At 49.0% G+C, this 19,942-nt stretch overlaps 1 protein-coding gene across 1 annotated transcript in view; it reads left to right on the forward strand.

Annotated features, from left to right (window-relative positions):
• The window catches only part of OTOG (otogelin), an 83,966-nt gene that overhangs the window by 28,728 nt on the left and 35,296 nt on the right, over positions 1 to 19,942 (forward strand). The window contains exons 24-32 of the mRNA XM_018058989.1: positions 3,141 to 3,248; positions 4,675 to 4,813; positions 6,502 to 6,636; positions 6,929 to 7,075; positions 7,389 to 7,508; positions 9,295 to 9,411; positions 10,100 to 10,256; positions 14,369 to 14,395; positions 16,959 to 17,126. Of these exons, the coding sequence (XP_017914478.1) occupies positions 3,141 to 3,248; positions 4,675 to 4,813; positions 6,502 to 6,636; positions 6,929 to 7,075; positions 7,389 to 7,508; positions 9,295 to 9,411; positions 10,100 to 10,256; positions 14,369 to 14,395; positions 16,959 to 17,126 (1,118 nt within the window). The remainder of the gene's footprint in view (positions 1 to 3,140; positions 3,249 to 4,674; positions 4,814 to 6,501; positions 6,637 to 6,928; positions 7,076 to 7,388; positions 7,509 to 9,294; positions 9,412 to 10,099; positions 10,257 to 14,368; positions 14,396 to 16,958; positions 17,127 to 19,942) is intronic.

Raw genomic sequence — 19,942 nt, forward strand, 5'->3', positions numbered from 1 at the left:
ATGGTTTTAATTTGTATTTCCCTAGTGACTAGTGATGAGTACTTTTTCATGTGTTGTTTGGTCATTTGCATATCTTCATTTGTAAAGTGTCCAGTTAAGTCTTTTGCTCACTTTTATTTAGCTGATTTTTTTAAAAATTGAGTTGCAGAAGTTCTTTATATATTCTGGATGCAAGTCCTTTGTTGGATATATGTATAGCAAATATTTTCTCCTAGTCTGTGGTTTGTCTGTTCATTTATTTAAAATGTCTTAATATGTCTAATCAGTTCTGATGAGCAGAGGTTTAAAATTTTGGTGATATTTACCTTGGCACTTTTTTCCTTATGATGCTGTCTGTGTCCTGAGACATCTTTGCCACAATTCCAAAAATATTCTTCCATATACCCTCTAGGAGCTTGATAAATTTTGCTTTTACATTTGGGTCTATAGTCTATCTAAAATTATTGTATTTTGGTATCTGCTGTAAAATGGAGTCACTTCATTGTATTTTTTTCTGATGGATATCCAGTGGTTCTAGCCCCATGTAAGAAGGACATTTCTTGTTCAATTGTTTTGGCACCTTAAAAAAAATCAATTGACTGTATAAATGTGGGTCTATTTCAGGACTCTTTCTTCTGTTTCATTGATCTATTTGTCTATCCTTAGGCCAATATCACTCTGTCTTGATTTCTGAAGGTTTATAGTAAGTCCTGAAATCAGAAGTTGATAGTGCCCTGACTTTGTTCCTTTTCAAAGTTTTTTGGACACTTCTAGGTTTTTTAATTTCCATGTAAATTTATGATAAACTTGTCAGTTTATACAAAATGGCCATTGGAATTTTGATTGGGATTGTGCTGAACCTATAGATCAGTTTGGGAGAACTGACATCTTCATACTAGTGTATCCTCTAATCTACAAGTGGGTCACTATTGTTCCACTTCCTGGGCCTTCTTTAATTTCTCTCAGCAGTGTTTCCTAGTTTTCACCCAGAGGTTTACACATTTGTCATTGAATTATTTATAAATATTTAGTGTTTTTGCTGTTCATCCCATAGAAGTTGTCAAATTTATAGGGACATCAATAATAATTTTTTTTTTTGCCTGTTTGTTCTATCATTAATGGAGAAGAATGTTAAAATCTCCAATTATAATTGTGCTTTTATCTTTTTTCTCCTTTAGTTCTGTGAGTTTTTGCTTCTGTTTTTGAAGCTCTGATACTTGGTGCATGCCCATTTAAGATTCCTATGTTCTGCTGATAAACTGATTTTTTAAAAAAATTAATTTATTAATTTTAACTGGAGGCTAATTACTTTACAATATAGAAGTCTTAGCCACAGGACACCACCAGGGAAATCTCTGACTCTTATTATTATGAAATATCCCTTGTTATTAGAGTTAATGTTATTTGTCTTGAAGTATACTTTGTGTTGGAGAAGGCAATGGCACCCCACTCCAGTACTCTTGCCTGGAAAATCCCACGGGCGGAGGAGCCTGGAAGGCTGTAGTCCATGGGGTCGCTGAAGGTCAGACACAACTGAGCGACTTCACTTTCACTTTTCACTTTCATGCATTGGAGAACGAAATGGCAACCCACTCCAGTGTTCTTGCCTGGAGAATCCCAGGGACGGGGAAGCCTGGTGGGCTGCCATCTATGCGGTTGCACAGAGTCGGACACGACTGAAGTGACTTAGCAGCATACTTTATGTAAGTTTAATATAGCCACTCTGTCTTTCTTGTAACTAGTGTTTACATGGTGTCTTTTCTCATCATTTTGCTTTTCATTTATTTGTGCTATTATATTAATATTTCAACTATATCTTTGGGAAACAGAGTACAGTTGAGTCTTGCTTTCTTAGCCAGTGTTACAGGTTTTCCCTTGTAATTAGACAGTTTATGCATTTGCCTTTAATAATCAGATTGAATTTAACACTACAATCTTATTTGTTATTTGTCTTTGTTTTTTCTTCTTTTCTTCTTTTGGGTTAAGTAAATTTAGTCTTCTATTTTTTCTCCTTCATTTCATTTAAAAAAATATATATTAGTATTTTTAATCTGTATATTTTTAAATGTATTATTGTTTTGGCTGCGCTGCATGATATGTGGAATCTTAGTTCCTCAACCAGGGATCAAACCTACGCCTCCTGCATTGAAAGTGCAGTCTTAAGTATTGGACTGCCAGGGACGTTCCTATATCCTGATATTTTTTGTTTTATTTTTGTAGTTCTCTAAAGATTACGATATGTATCTTTCATTTATCACCATCTACTATGAATTAATGTTTTCCCACTTTATGTAGACTACTTGCAACAGTCTGCTTTCCTTTACTTCCTTCTTGTCCTTTTTATTATTATTATCATACGGTTTACTTCTACGTGTGTTAGAACCCCACAATTAATTGACATTAAGTGAAAGTGGAAGTCACTCAGTCGTATCTGACTCTTTGTGACCTCATGGACTATACAGTCCCCGGAACTCTCCAGGCCAGAATACTGTGGTGTAGCTTTCCCTTCTCCAGGAGATCTTCCCAACCCAGGGATCAAAGCCAGGTCTCCCGCATTGCAGGCAGATTCTTTACCAGCTGAGCCACAAGGGAAGCCCAATTCAGGTCCAGTTGACATTAATCTTGCTCTCAATGCTCAGTTATCTCTTAAAGAAATTAAGAAATAATTAAAAAAAATATTTACCACCATATTTTCCACTTTGGGAGTTCTTCATTCCTTCATGTGGCTCTGAGTTTCCATCTTCCTGAAAAATTCCCTTTCACATTTCTTTACAATGCAAGTCTACTAGTTACTCCATGAGCCACCTGGGTAGAAGGGTCCATGCCCATGCCCATGCTGTGTTCATTAGTGTACAGCTAGTGTCCACGGGACAGCTGGCAACCAGCCTGGCTGGGGAGGTGTGGCTGGTAGAGCTGAGTCTTGCTTCCCGATGGATGGCAGAGACTTCTGAGCTGGGCCAAGCCTGCCTCTCATTTTCCAGTTGCTGAGGTAGCTCTGAACCTCACTGGGCAGGAGCAGGATGGTGGTAGGTACATGGTCACTGTCTTCCAGGGTAGATGCTGAGAGCCATCCCAGGGCATCCGTGCGGCTACAAGGTCGTCCGCAGGTGGCAGAGATGGAAGGGTGCTCTCCTGACCGTCTGCCTGCTGTGTCCTTACAGCCTGCTCAGACACGGGGATGCATGCTTTCTGCCAGAGGAGTGTCCATGCACTTGGAAAGGGAAGGAGTACTACCCTGGGGACCAGGTCATGTCTCCCTGCCATTCCTGGTAAGTGAGGGCCCCGTCCAGGCTCTACTTTTTGTTGGGGCTGCGGGTGGATATGGGATGTGTGATTGTGAGTACAGTCTAGCATTCCCCCTTCAACCACGTTCATATTTATCTTGTGTGATTGTGTGCTCTGTAGGGGTTTGTGTATATATACAAATATATGGACAGAAAGAATTTGAGGGGATGTTTTCGTGACTATAAATATCAATGTGAGTTTGTTCATACGTGTATTTGAATGTGTGTGCATGTGTGTTTGTAACCGTGATGATGTGTTTGCATATTTATAGGGTGTGTGTCAGTACATGTTCAAAATGCAGAGACTGCACTTGTGAGTGTATATGCACATTCATGTGCGTGAAAAAGATGGACATTCAGATCGTGTTATTCTCATGATGAAATCCTCTGAACGCTCCCTGTCTCACTGCTAGCAAAGCTACCATTCTTACCGTGGCCTTCTAGGACCTACGGGATCGGAACCTCTGTTACCTCCCTGAGTTCCTCTTCTCCTCCTCCTGTCTCTATTCTAGCCATGTTGTCTTCCGGAGTGTTCTTCAGGACCTTTGCAAAGGCTGTACCCTCTGCCCAGGACACTGTTTTTCCAAATGTCCATATACTTAATTTTCTCACACCATTAAATCTCTGCTCTCCTGTCCTTCTGTCCATCTTATTTAAAATTGCAACCCACCCCCACACACATTCCCAGTCCTTTTTATCTTGTTCCTTTCCCCACATAGCACTCATTACCTTCTAACTATCACCCAATTGGGGCTTCCCAGGTAGCTCAGCTGTGAAAGAATCCATTTGCAATGCAGGAGATGCAGGCTTGATCCGTGGGTTGGGAAAATCCTTTGGAGGAGGAAATGGTATCCCACTCCAGCATTCTTGCCTGGAAAAGTTCATGGACAGAGAAGCCTGGTGGGCTACAGTGCATGGGGCCACGAAGAGTTGGACACAACTGAACCACTGAGCACACACACATTACCTACTCATGCTTGCTTATTATTTTTTATTACTTAGTGTGTGTCTTCCTCCTTTAGAATACAAGCTTCACCAAGGCAGAAGATTTTTTGCTGTTTTGTTCACTGATGTAGCTCAGACTCCTAGAGTAATGCCTGGGATATGGTAGATGCTTATTACTTGTTGAATGAATGACTGGAGTGGCAAAGAGAGTGTGGATATTGGAGTTGAATCGATCTCGGGTCAGTCTTGGCTCTGTTATTGATTGATTTAACCTTCTGAACCCCAGTGTCTTGCATAAAATGGGGACCCACCCTCGTATCCTTTGAGCCTTTGTTGGAGGTCGATGATGTTTGTTGGCACTCAGCCCAGGGGTACCCAGTGGGCACTTGATGGGCAGTGGCCCCGCCGTGGGTGCTCAGGGTCGGGGGGGCATGCCCTGTGAGGGGTCTGGGCATGTGCATTTCAGTGTGTGCCAGCGCGGCTCGTTCCAGTGCACCCTTCACCCCTGCGCCTCCGCCTGCACGGCCTATGGTGACCGGCATTACCGCACGTTTGATGGGCTCCCGTTTGACTTCGTGGGGGCGTGCAAAGTGCACCTGGTCAAGGTGAGTGCCTGCGTGTGTCTGCACAGTTGGCTCCATGGGTCCCCAGAGCGACTGATGCATCATTGGATGGTTGGGGCGGGAGGATCTAAGCCCTGGCGTTCAGCAATTCAGAGACTCAAAGAGGTGCTGAGGAGCAAGATCAGGGCTGGACAGAGCCCACCAGTTATAAATACCCCAATCCCTGGCCACTCAACATTATAACCTTGCCCTTCTTGGGTGTCAGTGGTTTTCCTGTCTGTTATAGTAAAAATGAATACCTTCTGGGCCCTCATTAGATGCGTGGTGGTCTACCAAGCCATTTTAAAGCCTTATTTCACTTAATTCTTACAGCAACCCTAAATGAGAGAGTTTATTGAGCCCGTGTTAGAGATGGAGCAAATTGGGCTGAGGAAAGTTGGTATCTCACCCGGTTCACACACTAGTCAGTGACAGAATTGGGGTCAAGCTGGAACCAAGAAATCTGACTGGAGAGTTGGTGTGTAAAGGAGTCATGTGTTAAAGCCACCAGCTCACTCAAAGGAAAAGGAATGGTTATGTAGGAGAGCATCTTAGAGGCAGGATCCCCTCCAGGAGGAGAAGAGGGTACCAACAGGGCAGGTGGGAGAGGCCTCAGGCCCTTTGGTAAAGCCCTGCCCATCCCATCAAATAATAGTAATAGTAATACCTTTTACGGGCTCCCCTTGTAACTCATCTGGTAAAGAATCTGCCTGCAATGTGGGAGACCTGGGTTTGATCCCTGGTTTGGGAAGATCCCCTGGAGAAGGGTAAGGCTACCCACTCCAATATTCTGGCCTAGAGAATTCTATGGACTGTATAGTCCATGGGGTCAGAAAGAGTCAGACACGACTGAGCGACTTTCACTTTCAATACTTTTTATGGAATAAGCCCTACCTATGGCGCAGACACTGTGCTGAAGTTTTTCATATAATTTAAATGATTCCACGAGACAAAGATGATAGACCCTGTTTTATTTTATTTGTTAAATCTTAAAGGCTCTGCATGCTCTTCGCTAACATTTAAAACAATGGAAAGGCATATGTTAAAAACGAATATCCCTCTTCACATCTCTTCTGTTCCTGTTGCCTGCTGAATAAGCACTCATAACAGACAGGAGTGAATCCTGCAGGAACATGAGTAGGATTACGCAGTGTGCTTTCATCACTTGATAGTATACTTTGGGCATTATCTCATGGTTGGTAAATTTCTCTTCTTTCTGTAGAATTCCACAGAAAGGATGTGCTCTAGTTTGTTTTATTATCCACCAGTATGTAAATACTCAATGAATATTTGTGTGGATGTGTCCCTAGACTCTTAGAAGTAGAATTTCTATAAAAGTTATCCCTTTAGAATGTTGTCTGGTGCCTGCAGATTGCCCTCCAAAAAGGCTTACACTACCATCATCAGTGTCTGTAAGACAGTGCTTCTTCCATCACATTCCCGTCAGCACCAGTCATCCCTATTATATATTCATTCACTCATCAAACACTGTTTGGAGAACCCCTACATGCACCAGGCACCCAAAACAAAACTAAGCTTCAGAGAACTGAAGTAAGTTGCCCAAAGTCACACCACTCATATGAAGCAGGAGCGGGCTGAAAACCACGTCAGAGTCTGCATCCCTCTACCCCGTGCCTCTCAACAGAATCTCTTCTCGCCCTGGTTTATTGCGCTAACTTATTTCTCCCCAGAGCACATCGGATTTCAGCTTCTCTGTGATTGTAGAAAACGTAAACTGCTACAGCTCTGGCATCGTCTGCAGGAAATTTATTTCCATCAACGTGGGGAACTCACTCATTATCTTCGATGACGACTCAGGAAATCCCGTAAGGCCTGGTGCAGGTGAAGGTTGTATCAACAGTTTGCCCGTTGATGGGGGCAGAAGGGGGTTAAGGACTGGCTTCCTTATCACAGCACTTTCTCTTGGAGCCACTGAGTGATCAGCCCAGATTGAGTTCCTTGGTCATGGCCAGGAACCCAGAGGTCACTGTCAGGACACGAGGGAGGCAGAGGAACTGGTGAACTCCTGGGGCTGGGCAGTGACTTGTTGCCAGGCCCAGCTGACCCAGCTACTGGGGGATGCTCTGGCCTCAAGAATGTCCATCTCTGTCCCCCTAGAGCCCCGAGAGCTTTCTGGATGAGAAGCAGGAGGTCCACACGTGGCGGGCAGGGTTTTTCACGCTGGTGCATTTCCCACGGGAGCACATCACCCTCTTATGGGACCAGAGAACCACGGTGCACGTCCAGGCTGGGCCACAGTGGCAGGTAGTCACGTGAGCAGTGACCCTTATCGGTGCTGTGCTCCTCCCAGAGCCAAGAGCCCGTGGGTGTCCTTGCATGAGCTGTACCCTCGCCAAAGAGCCAGGCGCATCGTACCTCTGTCCTTTCTGCCCCGCCTTGCCCTGGGCCCCTTCTCTCAGACTCTCCTATCTCTCTGCACTCTGTGACCCCAGTAGCTGTTTCTAGGCCCATGACAGACTCCTGGGCTCATAGCTACCCACCCCCCCCCCCGCCACGCCCCTGCCACCTATGGTTCACCCTGGGAATGCCTGAAACTGATCATTCTCTCTTCTTTCAGGGCCAGCTGGCAGGACTCTGTGGGAATTTTGACTTAAAGACGGTCAACGAGATGCGGACCCCAGAGAACTTAGAGTTGACTAACCCGCAGGAGTTTGGTGGCAGCTGGGCTGCAGTCGAGGTAAAGCCTCTCCAGGCTGGCTCACTCCCCTCCCCAGATGGACCCTAGTCAGCACTGAGAGAGCCTGACCACAGGTCAGGGCAGAAGGACATCGGTGCAAGGCTGCTCCCACAGCCCGCTGTCAGCCTCTGAGCTGGCGTCCTCAGCCCTGTGGTCTGAGGGCAGGCACCATCATCCCATCTCTCAAGTCAGTCCCTGGACCGAGACGTGGTGGGAGAGCTGGGGCAGGGAAGCAGGCAGAGTCTCTGCCCTAGGAGAGGTGACCACCTAGTAGGGAAGATGAGGCTTGTTGAAGCAGGACCATTCTATCCATCTCTGTGAGGTCTAGCACAGAGGAGAGACCAAGCGAGAGCTACATGGGTTGAGGCAATCAGAGAAGGCTTCCTGAAGGTGGCGGGACTAGTGTGGTACTTAAAAGATAGACCATATTTGGATGGCTGAATGTATCAGAGAGAAGACCTCTGAGAGGGTGGACAATATTATCTGAGGCAGAAATTATAGGAGATGTCTCTGAGGTTTGGAAGATGTCTGACTGAGGCTGCCAAGCTGTGAGGGGTGAGGGGACAGCACTGAACTGAGAGCAGAAGGCCTGGGTTCTTGTCTTAGACCATCCAGGGACTTGCTTGGTGACCTTGCATAAGCCCCAGCTTCTCTGTGATCTGTGAAGTGAAGGAGCTGGAAGAGGAATGGTGGATAGATTTTACCTCGTGTGACAAATCTGATCAGTCAGATGAGGCTGCCTGGGAAGCCAGGCTGAGAAATGCCAACCCTTGTGTCAGGATCATCTGGAAGAACTGCGATTGATTAGTTATGTCTGCCATGGATGCTGCATTAGAGAGTGGTGATGGGAATGTTACATATTTGCCTTTCCTGGACTGAGTGGTCTTCCGTTCCTGATTCTCTGTTGGAGAGTAGACGGAGAGAAGCCTGTATAGACTGGAGTCAGGGGAGCAGTTAATCATGGCATGGAGCTCAGGGAAATCCTGAGATGGGACTAATGTTTTCTCAAAGCCTCAAAAAAGTGTGCTCTTAACAGAAAAGCTGAATGGGTGATTAACTTTCATTACCTCCCTCCTCTTACCCACCCCCTAATGTTATTTCTCTCTCAATAATTCCTATGGGCACACTCTAGGATGCTCAAGTGACAATGTAGGCCCAAGGATGGAGGCTCAGCAGACGTCAGGGTGATCTGTATTCATTCACTGTCACAACATACCTATAGACTTAACAGCATCCAGTCACACACGCGGATTATCTCACAGTTTCTGTGGCTCAGGAGTCAGGGTTCCGACTCGGTTCTCTGCATACAGTATCACAGGCTGCAAGTCAAGGTGCCAGCCAGGGCTGGGCTCTCGTCTGAAGGTGTCCCTGGAGAGGGCTCTCCTTTCCCAACCACTCATGTGGCTGTTGACAGCATCTGAGAGAACTTTCATTTTTTTGCACGCTGTTGGCCCGGGATGACCCTCAGCTCCTAGAGACCACCCACAATTCCTGCCATGTGCCATTCACAGTCGGCGAGAGAGGGCCTCCAGCCAGATGGGCCCTGCAGGCTTACGTAACATGATCATATGCAGTCACTGACACACACCCACATCCACGCATCACCTTTCCCATCTCTTGTTGGCTGTCAGTTTGGTCCCTCCCACATTCAAGGGCAGGGGATTATCCAAGGACATGAACACAGGAGGCCAGCATCAAGGGAGATGCTCCAGGAGTCCCTCCACCACATCAGGCAGTGGGCGTGTGAGGGGTCAGGAGATCAACTGTGCTGCCTTTGCCCCCTCAGTGCCCAGACACTCTTGACCCCCGAGACACTTGTGTCCTGAATCCTCTCCGAGAACCCTTTGCCAAGAAGGAATGCAGCATCCTGCTCAGCGAGGTGTTTGAGACCTGCCACCCTGTGGTGAGTGGATGCCGGGCTTTGCTGCTCCTGAGACCCACCCCCTCGCCCTGTCACCTCCCTGGAGTCCCTTCTGCCCTCAGACCCTCTGCCGTGCCTTGGTCTAGAGGGGAGACTCACCTCTGCCATCCCCTGCCTCTGCCCTTTTCAGATGACTCTGTCCTGTTTCCCCGGACAACCCAGGACAGACAGACAGTCACAGCTTCTGTGTCCTTTTCAAGCCTATCTCCATATGTCTCTTCCTCCCAATCAGGCTGTTCTTCTGAATGGTGAACACAGATCCCTCATGCTGCAGCAGCAGCCCTCAGGGGAGACAGAGGAGAGCTGGTGCTCAGCTCTGCACGGGCCCCTCCGGGGCCTCGAAGGCTGCTGTCAGACCCGTCTTGACTGTGTCTGGCCCTGGATGGGGGTTCACCCCCACCATCTGTTTCTTAGCCGCACCCTGAGGCTCTGGATCCTATAGCCTAGGCCCAGAGAGGAGAGCGCTTAGCTCTCAAAAGCGGGGTCTGCCCAGGCCACGGAGTTAGCGTTTGCCTCCGAGCTGCCTGCCTTCTGCCCTCACCCAGCACGGGCAGCACCCACCATCCTTCACACTTGTGCTGCTCCCTGGGGCTGGGTGGCATCAGCCCAGAAGCTAAAGGGCTGACATTTAGGGCCTGTCCTCTGACCTCTGACTTCTGACCTCCTCCAGGTCGACGTCAGTTGGTTTTACTCAAACTGCCTGACAGACACGTGTGGGTGCAGCCGGGGCGGCGACTGTGAGTGCTTCTGTGCCAGTGTGTCCGCCTATGCCCACCAGTGCTGCCAGCACGGGGTGGCCGTTGACTGGAGGACCCCGCGCCTCTGCCGTGAGTGTCCAGACCCATCACCTGAGGGGGACAGTGAGGCCCCCTCTCTGGGCAGGCCCGAGGGTCCCATCACTCTGGTGAGCATCTGTGGAGTACTTACCATGTGCCAGGCATCAGCATGGCTTGTTTATATAATTCCTCAAGTTATCAAGTACCCAGGTGGCTCTAGTGGTAAAGAACCCGCCTGCCAATGCAGGAGACATAAGAGATGCAAGTTCAATTCTGGGTCCAGAAGATCCCCCGGAGAAGGGAATGGCTACTCACTCCAGCATCCTCGCCTGGAGAATCCCATGGACAGAGGAGCCTGGTGGGTTATAGTCCAAAGGGTGGCAAAGGGGTCAGACATGACTGAAACAACTTAGCACGCATGTACCCTGTGAAACAGGACTGTTTATTCCTGTTTTACAGTTGGAGAAATGGGTTAGAGAGAGATTTAGTAACATGCTCAAGGTCACAGAGGTTGGTGGAGGAGCCAGGGCTCATCTCCATGTGGTCTGGGTGCAGACCCAGGACTGTGCTCCTGACCAGTTCACCCAATAAGTCAGGAGCCCTGGGTTCCAGACTCAGAGCTGCATTTGCAAGCTGTGTGACCTCAAACTATATCTCCAACCTCTCTGGGGCTCAATTTTTTTATCTGAAAAATAGGAATAGACCTGTCCCACAAGGTTTATTGCAGGGGTCAAAGGAGACAGTGAGTATGAAAGCCCCTGTCAGCTGAGACACATTAAGGCCTATCAGAGACACCACAAGATAGTAGGGTTTTTTGACCATTGGTGGTCTACAAAATGCTTTTGGTTGCACACTCCTATCAAGTAAAAACATGCACATTCACACACACACACACATACATATATATACATAGGTTCAGTTCAGTTCAGTCGCTCAGTTGTGTCTGACTCTTTGCAACCCCATGAACTGCAGCATGCCAGGCCTCCCTTTCCATCACCAACTCCCAGAGTCCATCCAAACTCATGTCCATTGAGTCGGTGATGCCATCTAACCATCTCATCCTCTGTTGTCCCTTTCCCCTCCTGCCTTCAATCTTTCCGAACATTGGGGTCTTTTCAAATGAGTCAGCTCTTCACATCAAGTGGCCAACATATTGGAGTTTTGGCTCCAAATAAGTCCTTCCAATGAACACCCAGGACTTACTTCCTTTAGGATGAACTGGTAGGATCTCCTTGCAGCCCAAGGGACTCTCAAGAGCCTTCTCCAACACCACAGTTCAAAAGCATCAATTCTTCTGCTCTCAGATTTCTTTATAGTCCAACTCTCACATCCATACATGACCACTGGAAAAAAAATAGCCTTGACTAGATGGACCTTTGTTGACAAAGTAATGTCTCTTTGTACATGTACATGTATACATGTATATATATGTATATATACGCACATATACATACACACCTGCGTATACATGCACATGTATACATATATATACATATATGGAGAAGGAAATGGCAACCCACTCCAGTGTTCTTGCCTGGAGAATCCCAGGGGCAGAGGAGCCTGGTGGGCTGCTGTCTATGGGGTTGCACAGAGTCGGACATGACTGACGCAACTTAGCAGCAGCAGCACACATATATATACATATATATGTACATGTACATATACATAGGTACATGTATATATTAGTAGTGTAAAGTATGCCACAAAAATAAATATTTAAAAGATGGAGTAAAATCCACAGAAATTCGAATGATTTATTGTTTGTTCCTGCACATCAAAGATCTTCTGGGCACAAGACGCCTCACTTTGGGACACAGCACTAGTGCTAGAGCTGACATTACTGTCATTTTTCGTGGGGGCATGGGTGCTTGGCATGTCCTGAGCCCGGGGAGCTCCAGGCAGGATGACCTCAGGAGGAAGATGGAGCAGAATCACCTTTGGTTTCCCCTTTCTCTGCCTGTTTTACCCTGAGACCCACCGCAGATGCCTTAGGTCCTCGTGCGGTCTGCTTCTCCTTCTACTTTGGCAGGAGTTCTTCAGGAAGGAGGCTTCCCTGGTGACTCAGGAGGTAAAGGAGCCACTGGCAATGCAGGAGACACAGGCAGATGCAGGTTCAATCCCTGGCTCAGGAAGATCCCCTGGAGGAGGGCATGGCAATCCACTCCAGTATGCTTGCCTGGAGAATCTCACGGACAGAGGAGCCTGGTGGGCTACAGTCCATGGGGTCACAAAGTATCAGACAGGACTGAAGCGACTGCCCGTGCACTTCTGGAAGGAGAAGGGAACATGTCTATTGAGGATCCACTGTGTGTCAGGCCCTGTGCCTTCTGTGCATTAAATCATTTAATATTCAGGACTAGGGAAATGCAAGTGAGGCCAGTGCCTGGAGCCTAAGATTTAAAGGAGTACCGAAAGACTCAGTAATCAAGATAAATCACATTTTCAGGCAATACTTTTTAAAAATCAAAACGAATGCAAGAACATCTTCGATGAATAAAATACCACAATTTTAGTAATAACAGGCTCAATATTATTGATTTTTCTTTTTGCCTCAGGCTCTAATATGGCTCAGCAAGGTGCTGTCACTGATTTTTGTCTTTGTTTTAAAATTTTGATATTTGTTCATCATGGATATTTTTCATTAATTCTGAAATTTTAAAAGTTGTATTAAAGTATGACATATCCTGATTAGTGAGTGTTTTTTGAGGTTCCCTTAAATTTTGCACCTGAGAGGACCACTTGCTTTACTCCAGTTCAGACCTTACTGGTCTGTGGGGCAATACTTGTGGTGGTTCCCATCCTACAGAGGAAGACACTAAATTTCAGATAGGTTGAGAAACTTGTCCCCAGTATGCACAGCTGATGAGTGAGAGATGGGATTTGAACCCAGGTCTGTGGGTCTCTAGATAGCTGGCTTTGGGGGCAGGCTGGTACACACTTGAAAACAGAGACTTGGAGATCTGAGTTTTAAGTTCAATCTTCTGAATCCACAAGTGAGGAAAAGCACATACTTGCCCATAACCACATGGTGGGTCAGTCTACTTATTTATTCCTAGTGCTCTTTCCAGAGGGCAGTGCCAAATGCAGAGGAAGAATGTTCATCATGGGGTGTGGAGGGTGTGGGGTGGAGTTGGTGGTCTGTGAGTGAGGGAGGCCCTTCCTCAGCCTTTATCCCAAATCTACTGGGTCAACTGACTTCTCATGGTCTTGCTCCTGGGTTTAGGTGCCCCCTGCAAAGTGTTAGTGATAGTTGCGCAGTTGTGACCTTTGTGACCCATGGGGCAAGATGCCAAAGGGCAAGACCCCATGTACTGTGTAGCCCAGCAGGCTCCTCTGTCCATGGAATTCTCCAAGCAAGAATACTGGAATGAGTGGCCATTCCTTTATCCAGGGATCGAACCCAGGTCTCCTGCATTGCAGGCAGATTCTTTACCTTCTGAGCCACCAGGGAAGCCCCCTGCAAAGTCCCCAGCTTATCCCCATGGACTGATCCATGGCTGACTTGCCGAGAGAACAGGCTGTGGTGCTGTGCTAAGCCACTAGAGGGCGTATGGAGCACATACTTGGCGGAGCTCATCAAAGCCTGATGGAAACTGCACTCGGGGCCCTGGATCCTGGAGGCCTTTGGGTCCCTTTCCATGCCGTTGAAAGACCAGCTTCTGTCTTGTGCTTGTATTTCTCTAGTACCTTCCACATTTTCGACTGGAGCTTCCATTTCTTTCTTTTAAAAAAATTTTCATTATTATTTTTTTAATTGAAGGATAATTGCTTTACAGAATTGTGTTGGTTTCTGCCAGACATCAGCCACAGGCTTACATATGTCACCTCTCTCTTGAACCGAGCTTCCATTTCTTGATTCTATTCTTGCCCTTTGGGATCACACAGAATACACCCTTCTGTCCTAGCAGTCATTCATTCATTCAGTTCATGCTGAATGCCTCCTCTCGGCCAGCCTTTGAGCTTTATGCTGGGGGCAAAGAGAGGAGCCATTGTATTTCTTACACTTTAAGACATCTGGATCAACCACCATGTCTGAATCCTGGAGTTTGGGAGGCAGGCCAGGTCCAGCCCTTGGGGAAGGAGGGAGAGTTGGGATGCTAGGGCCCTTAGCCTTGTCCGTCTGTCCCAGGCTTCTCAAGAGGTCTCTGTTCTCTGTCTTTCAGCCTACGACTGTGACTTCTTTAACAAAGGTAAGCTCAGCCTTGAAAGCCGAGGCATTGCCATCTGTGCCCTGGTGCCACAGCTCAGCCCTCCTGAGGCCCTGCTGGCCCTGAGTGATGTGGGGCAGGAAGACTCCGTCAGGCAGAGAGGGCCCTGACAGTGCAGGGCCCAGAGATGCCCTGGGACTCTGCCCAGCAGCTTCTGCTGCCTCTGTCCAGAGCCCAGGGCAGGCTAGCTTCCCAGGCTAGCTTCCCGGGTGTGCTCACATGGCAGCTTCACCAGGAAATGGAAACCCCTTTTGCACCAACGTGCTGCCCCATAGCCTTTATCATCTGGCTCATCAGGCGCATGGATTCTTGTCTTGGGTTTCCTGAAGTTTTGAGTTGGCAAAGGCAGATGCAAACTGCTCTTCCTTTGTTGGGGCAAAACCAGTGGTCCAGCGTGGTCTGTCAGATTTATCTTCAGTTTCAACCAAGGTCGCAGGGTAATGGGATACGCTCCAACTTCTCATTAACTAGGTCATGACTAAAGACTCCAGGGAGGTTAATGTCCAGTGTTAGAACCAATTAGTCAGTTTAATCACTGGGGTTGGATGGGATTGGAGGGCTGCCCAGGAATAGTTTTCAGCACCGATCTTTGTGCGGTGGGGCCAGGTTGGCTGAATTAAAAGCTCATCAAGTCCTTGGTGCCATTCACCTTTGACTTCTGAGGTCTCCTCTGCCCCTGCTTCCAGGCACCATCCTGCCAGGAGCAAGTCTATATGAGTACAAGCCCAAGATTTTTCCCTTATTACCCACATGATCAGATTTTGGTTTGCAAAACGTCCCCTGGAGGGAGTATAGCAGGTGAAACAGTGGGGACCTGACTAGAGGGACAAGGATACCAGGTAGGGGGTCCATGAGATGAGAGGTGGACCAGGTACAGCATGATCATTCACAATAGCTGCAGTGGCAGCTCAAGGGGCACGGGTTTCCCAGACAATCACAGCAGCCCTGTAACCGACCTCACAGGCTCTCGTGTGCCCTGCCTTCCAGGGACTTCTTTCTAGCCACAGTCCCTGCTGTGACTGAAAATATTAGCCTCAGGGGGCTGCTGATAGCCCCCGACCTTTAACTCCTGGAGGCCTGAATCTGTACTGGGAGGACTGCAGTCCCTTCACAGGCACGGTCTGTCTGACACCAGGCAAGACATTTCAGCAAGACAGCTCTGAGCAGAGTTTTCTCCCTTCTGTGGCATTTTGGGTGGCAGTAACTGACAAAGGACAAGCTGCTTCTAGCATCCTCCACCCACCCACCCACCCACCCATCCATTCCTTGCTCGGCTTTTCTGCCAACATTTTCTCTGGTCCAGGCCCTTGCCGGGTGCTGAGGATGCAATGGTTAACGACACCTGTCCCAGTGGAGCTCTGGAGCCATCCCACTCTGACTCTCTAGAGCCCACTGTGTCTTCTTCACTCCACACTCAGTTGGTGTTTGGAGCTGACCACTGGTGGGAGTATTCACACCATGGAAATCAGCAAACATTACCAAATGGGGGTTTGTGTATTCATTTTTTGAGTGCTGACTGTTCACCATTTCCCAGCACAGCACTGCCTGTGTCCCATCTGGTAGGGGAGACAGATGTGGACTCCCCAGTTGAGACCCTCCACGTAAGAGCTGTGATCAGCGTGTGCCATGCACCGACGCTGCTGGAGCACAGGGGAGGAAGGGTGCTCACGTGTGAGAGGGTGCGGGGAGAGCTGCACCACAGCAGCGGCATTTGAGCTGGGCCCCAGAGATGGAGGAGGCGTTGGTCGCGGGCACAGACAGGGAGGACTGTGCTGAGTGGGTGGGACAGCACGGGTGGAGACAGAAGGTGGAGCGCCGTAGGGTTCTTACAGGGAAGAGCGGGAGAAGTTCGGTGTGGCAGGGGCAGGGGTTGGGGCTTGAGGGGTCCCTGAATTCAGGCCGGGCTCTTGGACTCTATCCGAGGGCAGAGGGGAGCTGTTGAGGAGCTGCAGCAGGGACTGGAAAGATAACTCTGGAAGGCAGGGCACACCAGAGCCTGTGAGGTTGGTTACAGGGCTGTTGTGATTGTCTGGGAAACCCATGCCCCTGTCCCGCCTGTGCCGACAACCCCAGGAACCCAAGAGACCCAGAAGTGACACATGTTTGAAAGAAGTGGATAGATGCTAACGCTGAGCCCAGGCCTTTCTGGCCTTTACTCTCCAGACCTCGGTGGGCAGAGACTAGGCAGATGTCTTCTCCCAGGGGCAACTTTGACCAGCACAGCAGCTGGGATGGTAGAGCCTCAGGCAGGGGGACCCAGATGCCCACCCCCACCCCTGTAGGGGTGGCCTTGTTTCCAGGCTTCCCACAGAGTGATTCGGGGGCTATGAAGGGGGTCAGTTCCTCAGTGGCTGGCAGCTTGGGCCTCCCGTCCCTTCCTTTTGGAAATCAAGGTCCCCAGGGCCTGGGGCGAGGGACCTGACCCAGTGGGGCTCTTGGGCCTCTCTTCTCCCCGCTCTCCAGCAAGTCTGGGCAGGTAGGGATAGATAGGAGGCGAGCAGAGGCCCAGGGAGGCAGGGCTTATGACTGGGCCCCCTTTCTCCAGCACTAGGGAAAGGCCCTTACCAGCTGGCCAGCTTGGTGGCCGGTGGCGCCTTGGTGGCCCTGAAGCTGGCAGGCGGTGCCCTGGTCCTAATGAGGGCAGAGGATGTGGCGCCGGGGGACATTGTGAACTTCCTGCTGACGGCTGCGCTGTACAAGGCCAAGGCCCACGGTAAGGCCTGCCCCCTGGCCCTTGGTGGAAGGAGGGGCAGATGCTGTGGCCCTAAGCCAGCTCTGGTAGCTGGAGAAATGTGGGATTCCAACAGGCGCCCCTTTCCTACTTGAGACAGGGTTCTGGGTCAGCCTCTCAGCCTCTTTCAAGAGACACTGTCCATCTTCTTCCTGAGAGATCAGGGAGGCCAGGGTCCCGATGAACCTGTGCACCCTGCTTCACACAACAGCTATGGTCCAAAAAATCCGGGTGGCAATAATTACGACTTCCCCTCCCCTCCCCTCTGTCTCTCTCTTCCTCCTCCTCTGCCCCCTCTATTTTTAAGATTAGACAGACTTCAAATGCCAGTGGGGAGCTGGCTAATGTCTCGACTCCAGCGGAACTTCTCCTGTGCATGGAGGGGCGGGTTCTTGATTTGCTCAGGTTGCGGTTTGGAATTCTGGGTTTGGGGTTAACACAGACTGAAGCACACAGGGCATCTCCTGAGTCTCAGACCGTCAGCAGACCCGAAGGCTTGGCTGTAGTGGGCACCGTCTTCTCTTCAGAGTGCAATAGTGCCTGAGGGTTGGCAGGACCTTGCCTGGTGGGGAGTGACCCCCGGGTGGGATTTGTGTTGGGTCCTGGGCCAGCCAAAGCCTCAGTTCACCGGTGCTGGGGAACCTTTTGTGACCATTTCTGCATGACCCAGCGTGCGGTCACTGTGATCAGTTTCTTCCCCAAATCCTGTTGGTCCCATCTAGTCAGTATCTCCTAATCACAAGGATGGTTCACACAGCCAATTCCAGCGTGGACTGGAGTCTTGAACCAAGACACGTCTCAGAGAGTTCAATCTAGCCTGAGAATTTAAGTTCTCACATTCTTAGGATCTGTGGTTTGTCTAGCTATGAGGATCATCCTCCCCCTCTCTATTTCTCTCCCCTCCTCCCTCCTTCCTCTTTCTCCTCTGTAGCTTCCCTTGCCTCCCTCCCTTTCATTGAGCCCTGTTCCCATGCCAGGCACAGAGTTGGGCACCAGGGAACCAGCGGTGTCCGAGACATCATCCCTGCCCACCAGAAACCCACCGTCCCACTTGGGACACAAAGGCAGTTACAGTGCCTTTGGGAAGGTGAAGCCCCTAACTCAGTCTTGGGGAGTCAAGAGAGGCTTCTTAGAATATATTCCTCGAGGGGTTGGAAGGAGCCAGGGAGGGACCTGTAATCCAAGTGGGTCTTTATCCTGAGAGCAGTGGGGGGCCATGGAAGGGCTTTAAGGAGAGGAGGGACACCCCAGCACAGCTCGGGGTGATGTCCATGGTGGGGTGAGTCAGGGGTACAGGAGGAGGTGCCGGGAGGAATCCCATCAGTGCATGGCGAAACGTGGGCATGAGGAGCCAGGGACTAGGCTATGGGAGGGCCAGAAGCACCTCCAGTATCCCCCAAAGAGAACACTTCCTCCCTAGACATTCCTGGCCTTCAGATCTGTGTGGTCCTGCTTGAAGAATTAAGGGTGTCTTACAACCTTCCAGATGTAATGCGCCATCTGCTTAGTGGGAACTTTCTATTCCCCAGTCAGTATTTTAGTCCAGTAAGTAAGGTCTAGTGGAGAGGGGGTGTTGATTTTCCAGTGGTTTTATGGCATGTTAAGCAGAACCTAGAGCAGCCTGCCCCTGGAGAATGTCACTGTGGATGGGATGCCCGAGGCTGTGAAAGCCAGCCTCCATTTCCGTCAGACCTGGGTTTCCTGGGCAGCTGGGGGCAGGACCTAGTGAGGACCCCGCTTCCCCTCCTACCCCATCCTGTGCTCCTTCCCTGTGCTGAGCCCAGAGTACTGGATAGCAGAAGAGAACGTCCCTTCCAGGTAAGCTCTGGGGTGGCTACATGGAGGAGGTGTCCTTTGAACTTGGCGTTGAGGAATGTGAAAGACCGTGATGGAAAGAAATGTCACAGATGTGAAAAGGTCACAAAGAGGAGGACTCAGCGGTCATTTAGGCCTAAGCCTCTCGCTGGCAGTCTTGAGCGCCTGTGGAATGTACTGAAGGGACACATGGCCACATCCCGGCAGCACATCTCCCTGGAGTATCAATTTTCATTCAAGATTTTTAGAGGAGGTTATCTATTATTGATTCTATTATTTATTATTAATAATAGGTTTATTATTAATAATATCTCACTCTTTTGTAGTACCTACCATGTGCTGGGCACTGTTCTAAGTGTTTCACCTGTAATAACTCATTTAATCCTCACAATAGTCTTAGGAAGTAGGTGCTATCATTTAAATTATTTTTCCAGTTTACAGATGTGAGAACTGAGGCCCAGAGAGGTTAAGTAACTTACCCAAGGGCACATCACTTGGAAGTGACAGCAGCCCATTTTTGATAGGCTGCTCCCAAACAGAGAAATTAAAACGAAAAAATAAAATTTTAGAATGTGGAAGGTGAAAATCACTTGACTCATTAAGGTAAAACACAAGACTGTTACAGTCCAGTCCTCTGGTATCCATGGTCCTACATCCACAAATTAAAACCAAACTGCAGGCCAGAATTTCAGATGTGAAACCTACAGATCAGGATGGATGACTGCTAGGACATTTAACGTAACAGACTTGGGCATCTGCAGATTTTTTGTACTGAGGGATGACTGTACCTCAAGGTTTGGGTTTCAGCCTCTCCCCTACTTAGGAGGACTTAAGGAACAATGATTGAGAAACTTGATTTAGGGCAACCCCAGTCTTCACAAAGGAGAAGCCAAGACTCAGACGATGGGGAGTGACTTGCCTGAGATCACGCAGCAAGGGGACTTCACGCTCCACACCTCTGGGTGTGCCCCATGCCCACTCCT

Source organism: Capra hircus, chromosome 15, assembly GCF_001704415.2.
Source record: "Capra hircus breed San Clemente chromosome 15, ASM170441v1, whole genome shotgun sequence".
In the NCBI taxonomy this organism is placed as follows: Eukaryota; Metazoa; Chordata; class Mammalia; order Artiodactyla; family Bovidae; genus Capra; species Capra hircus.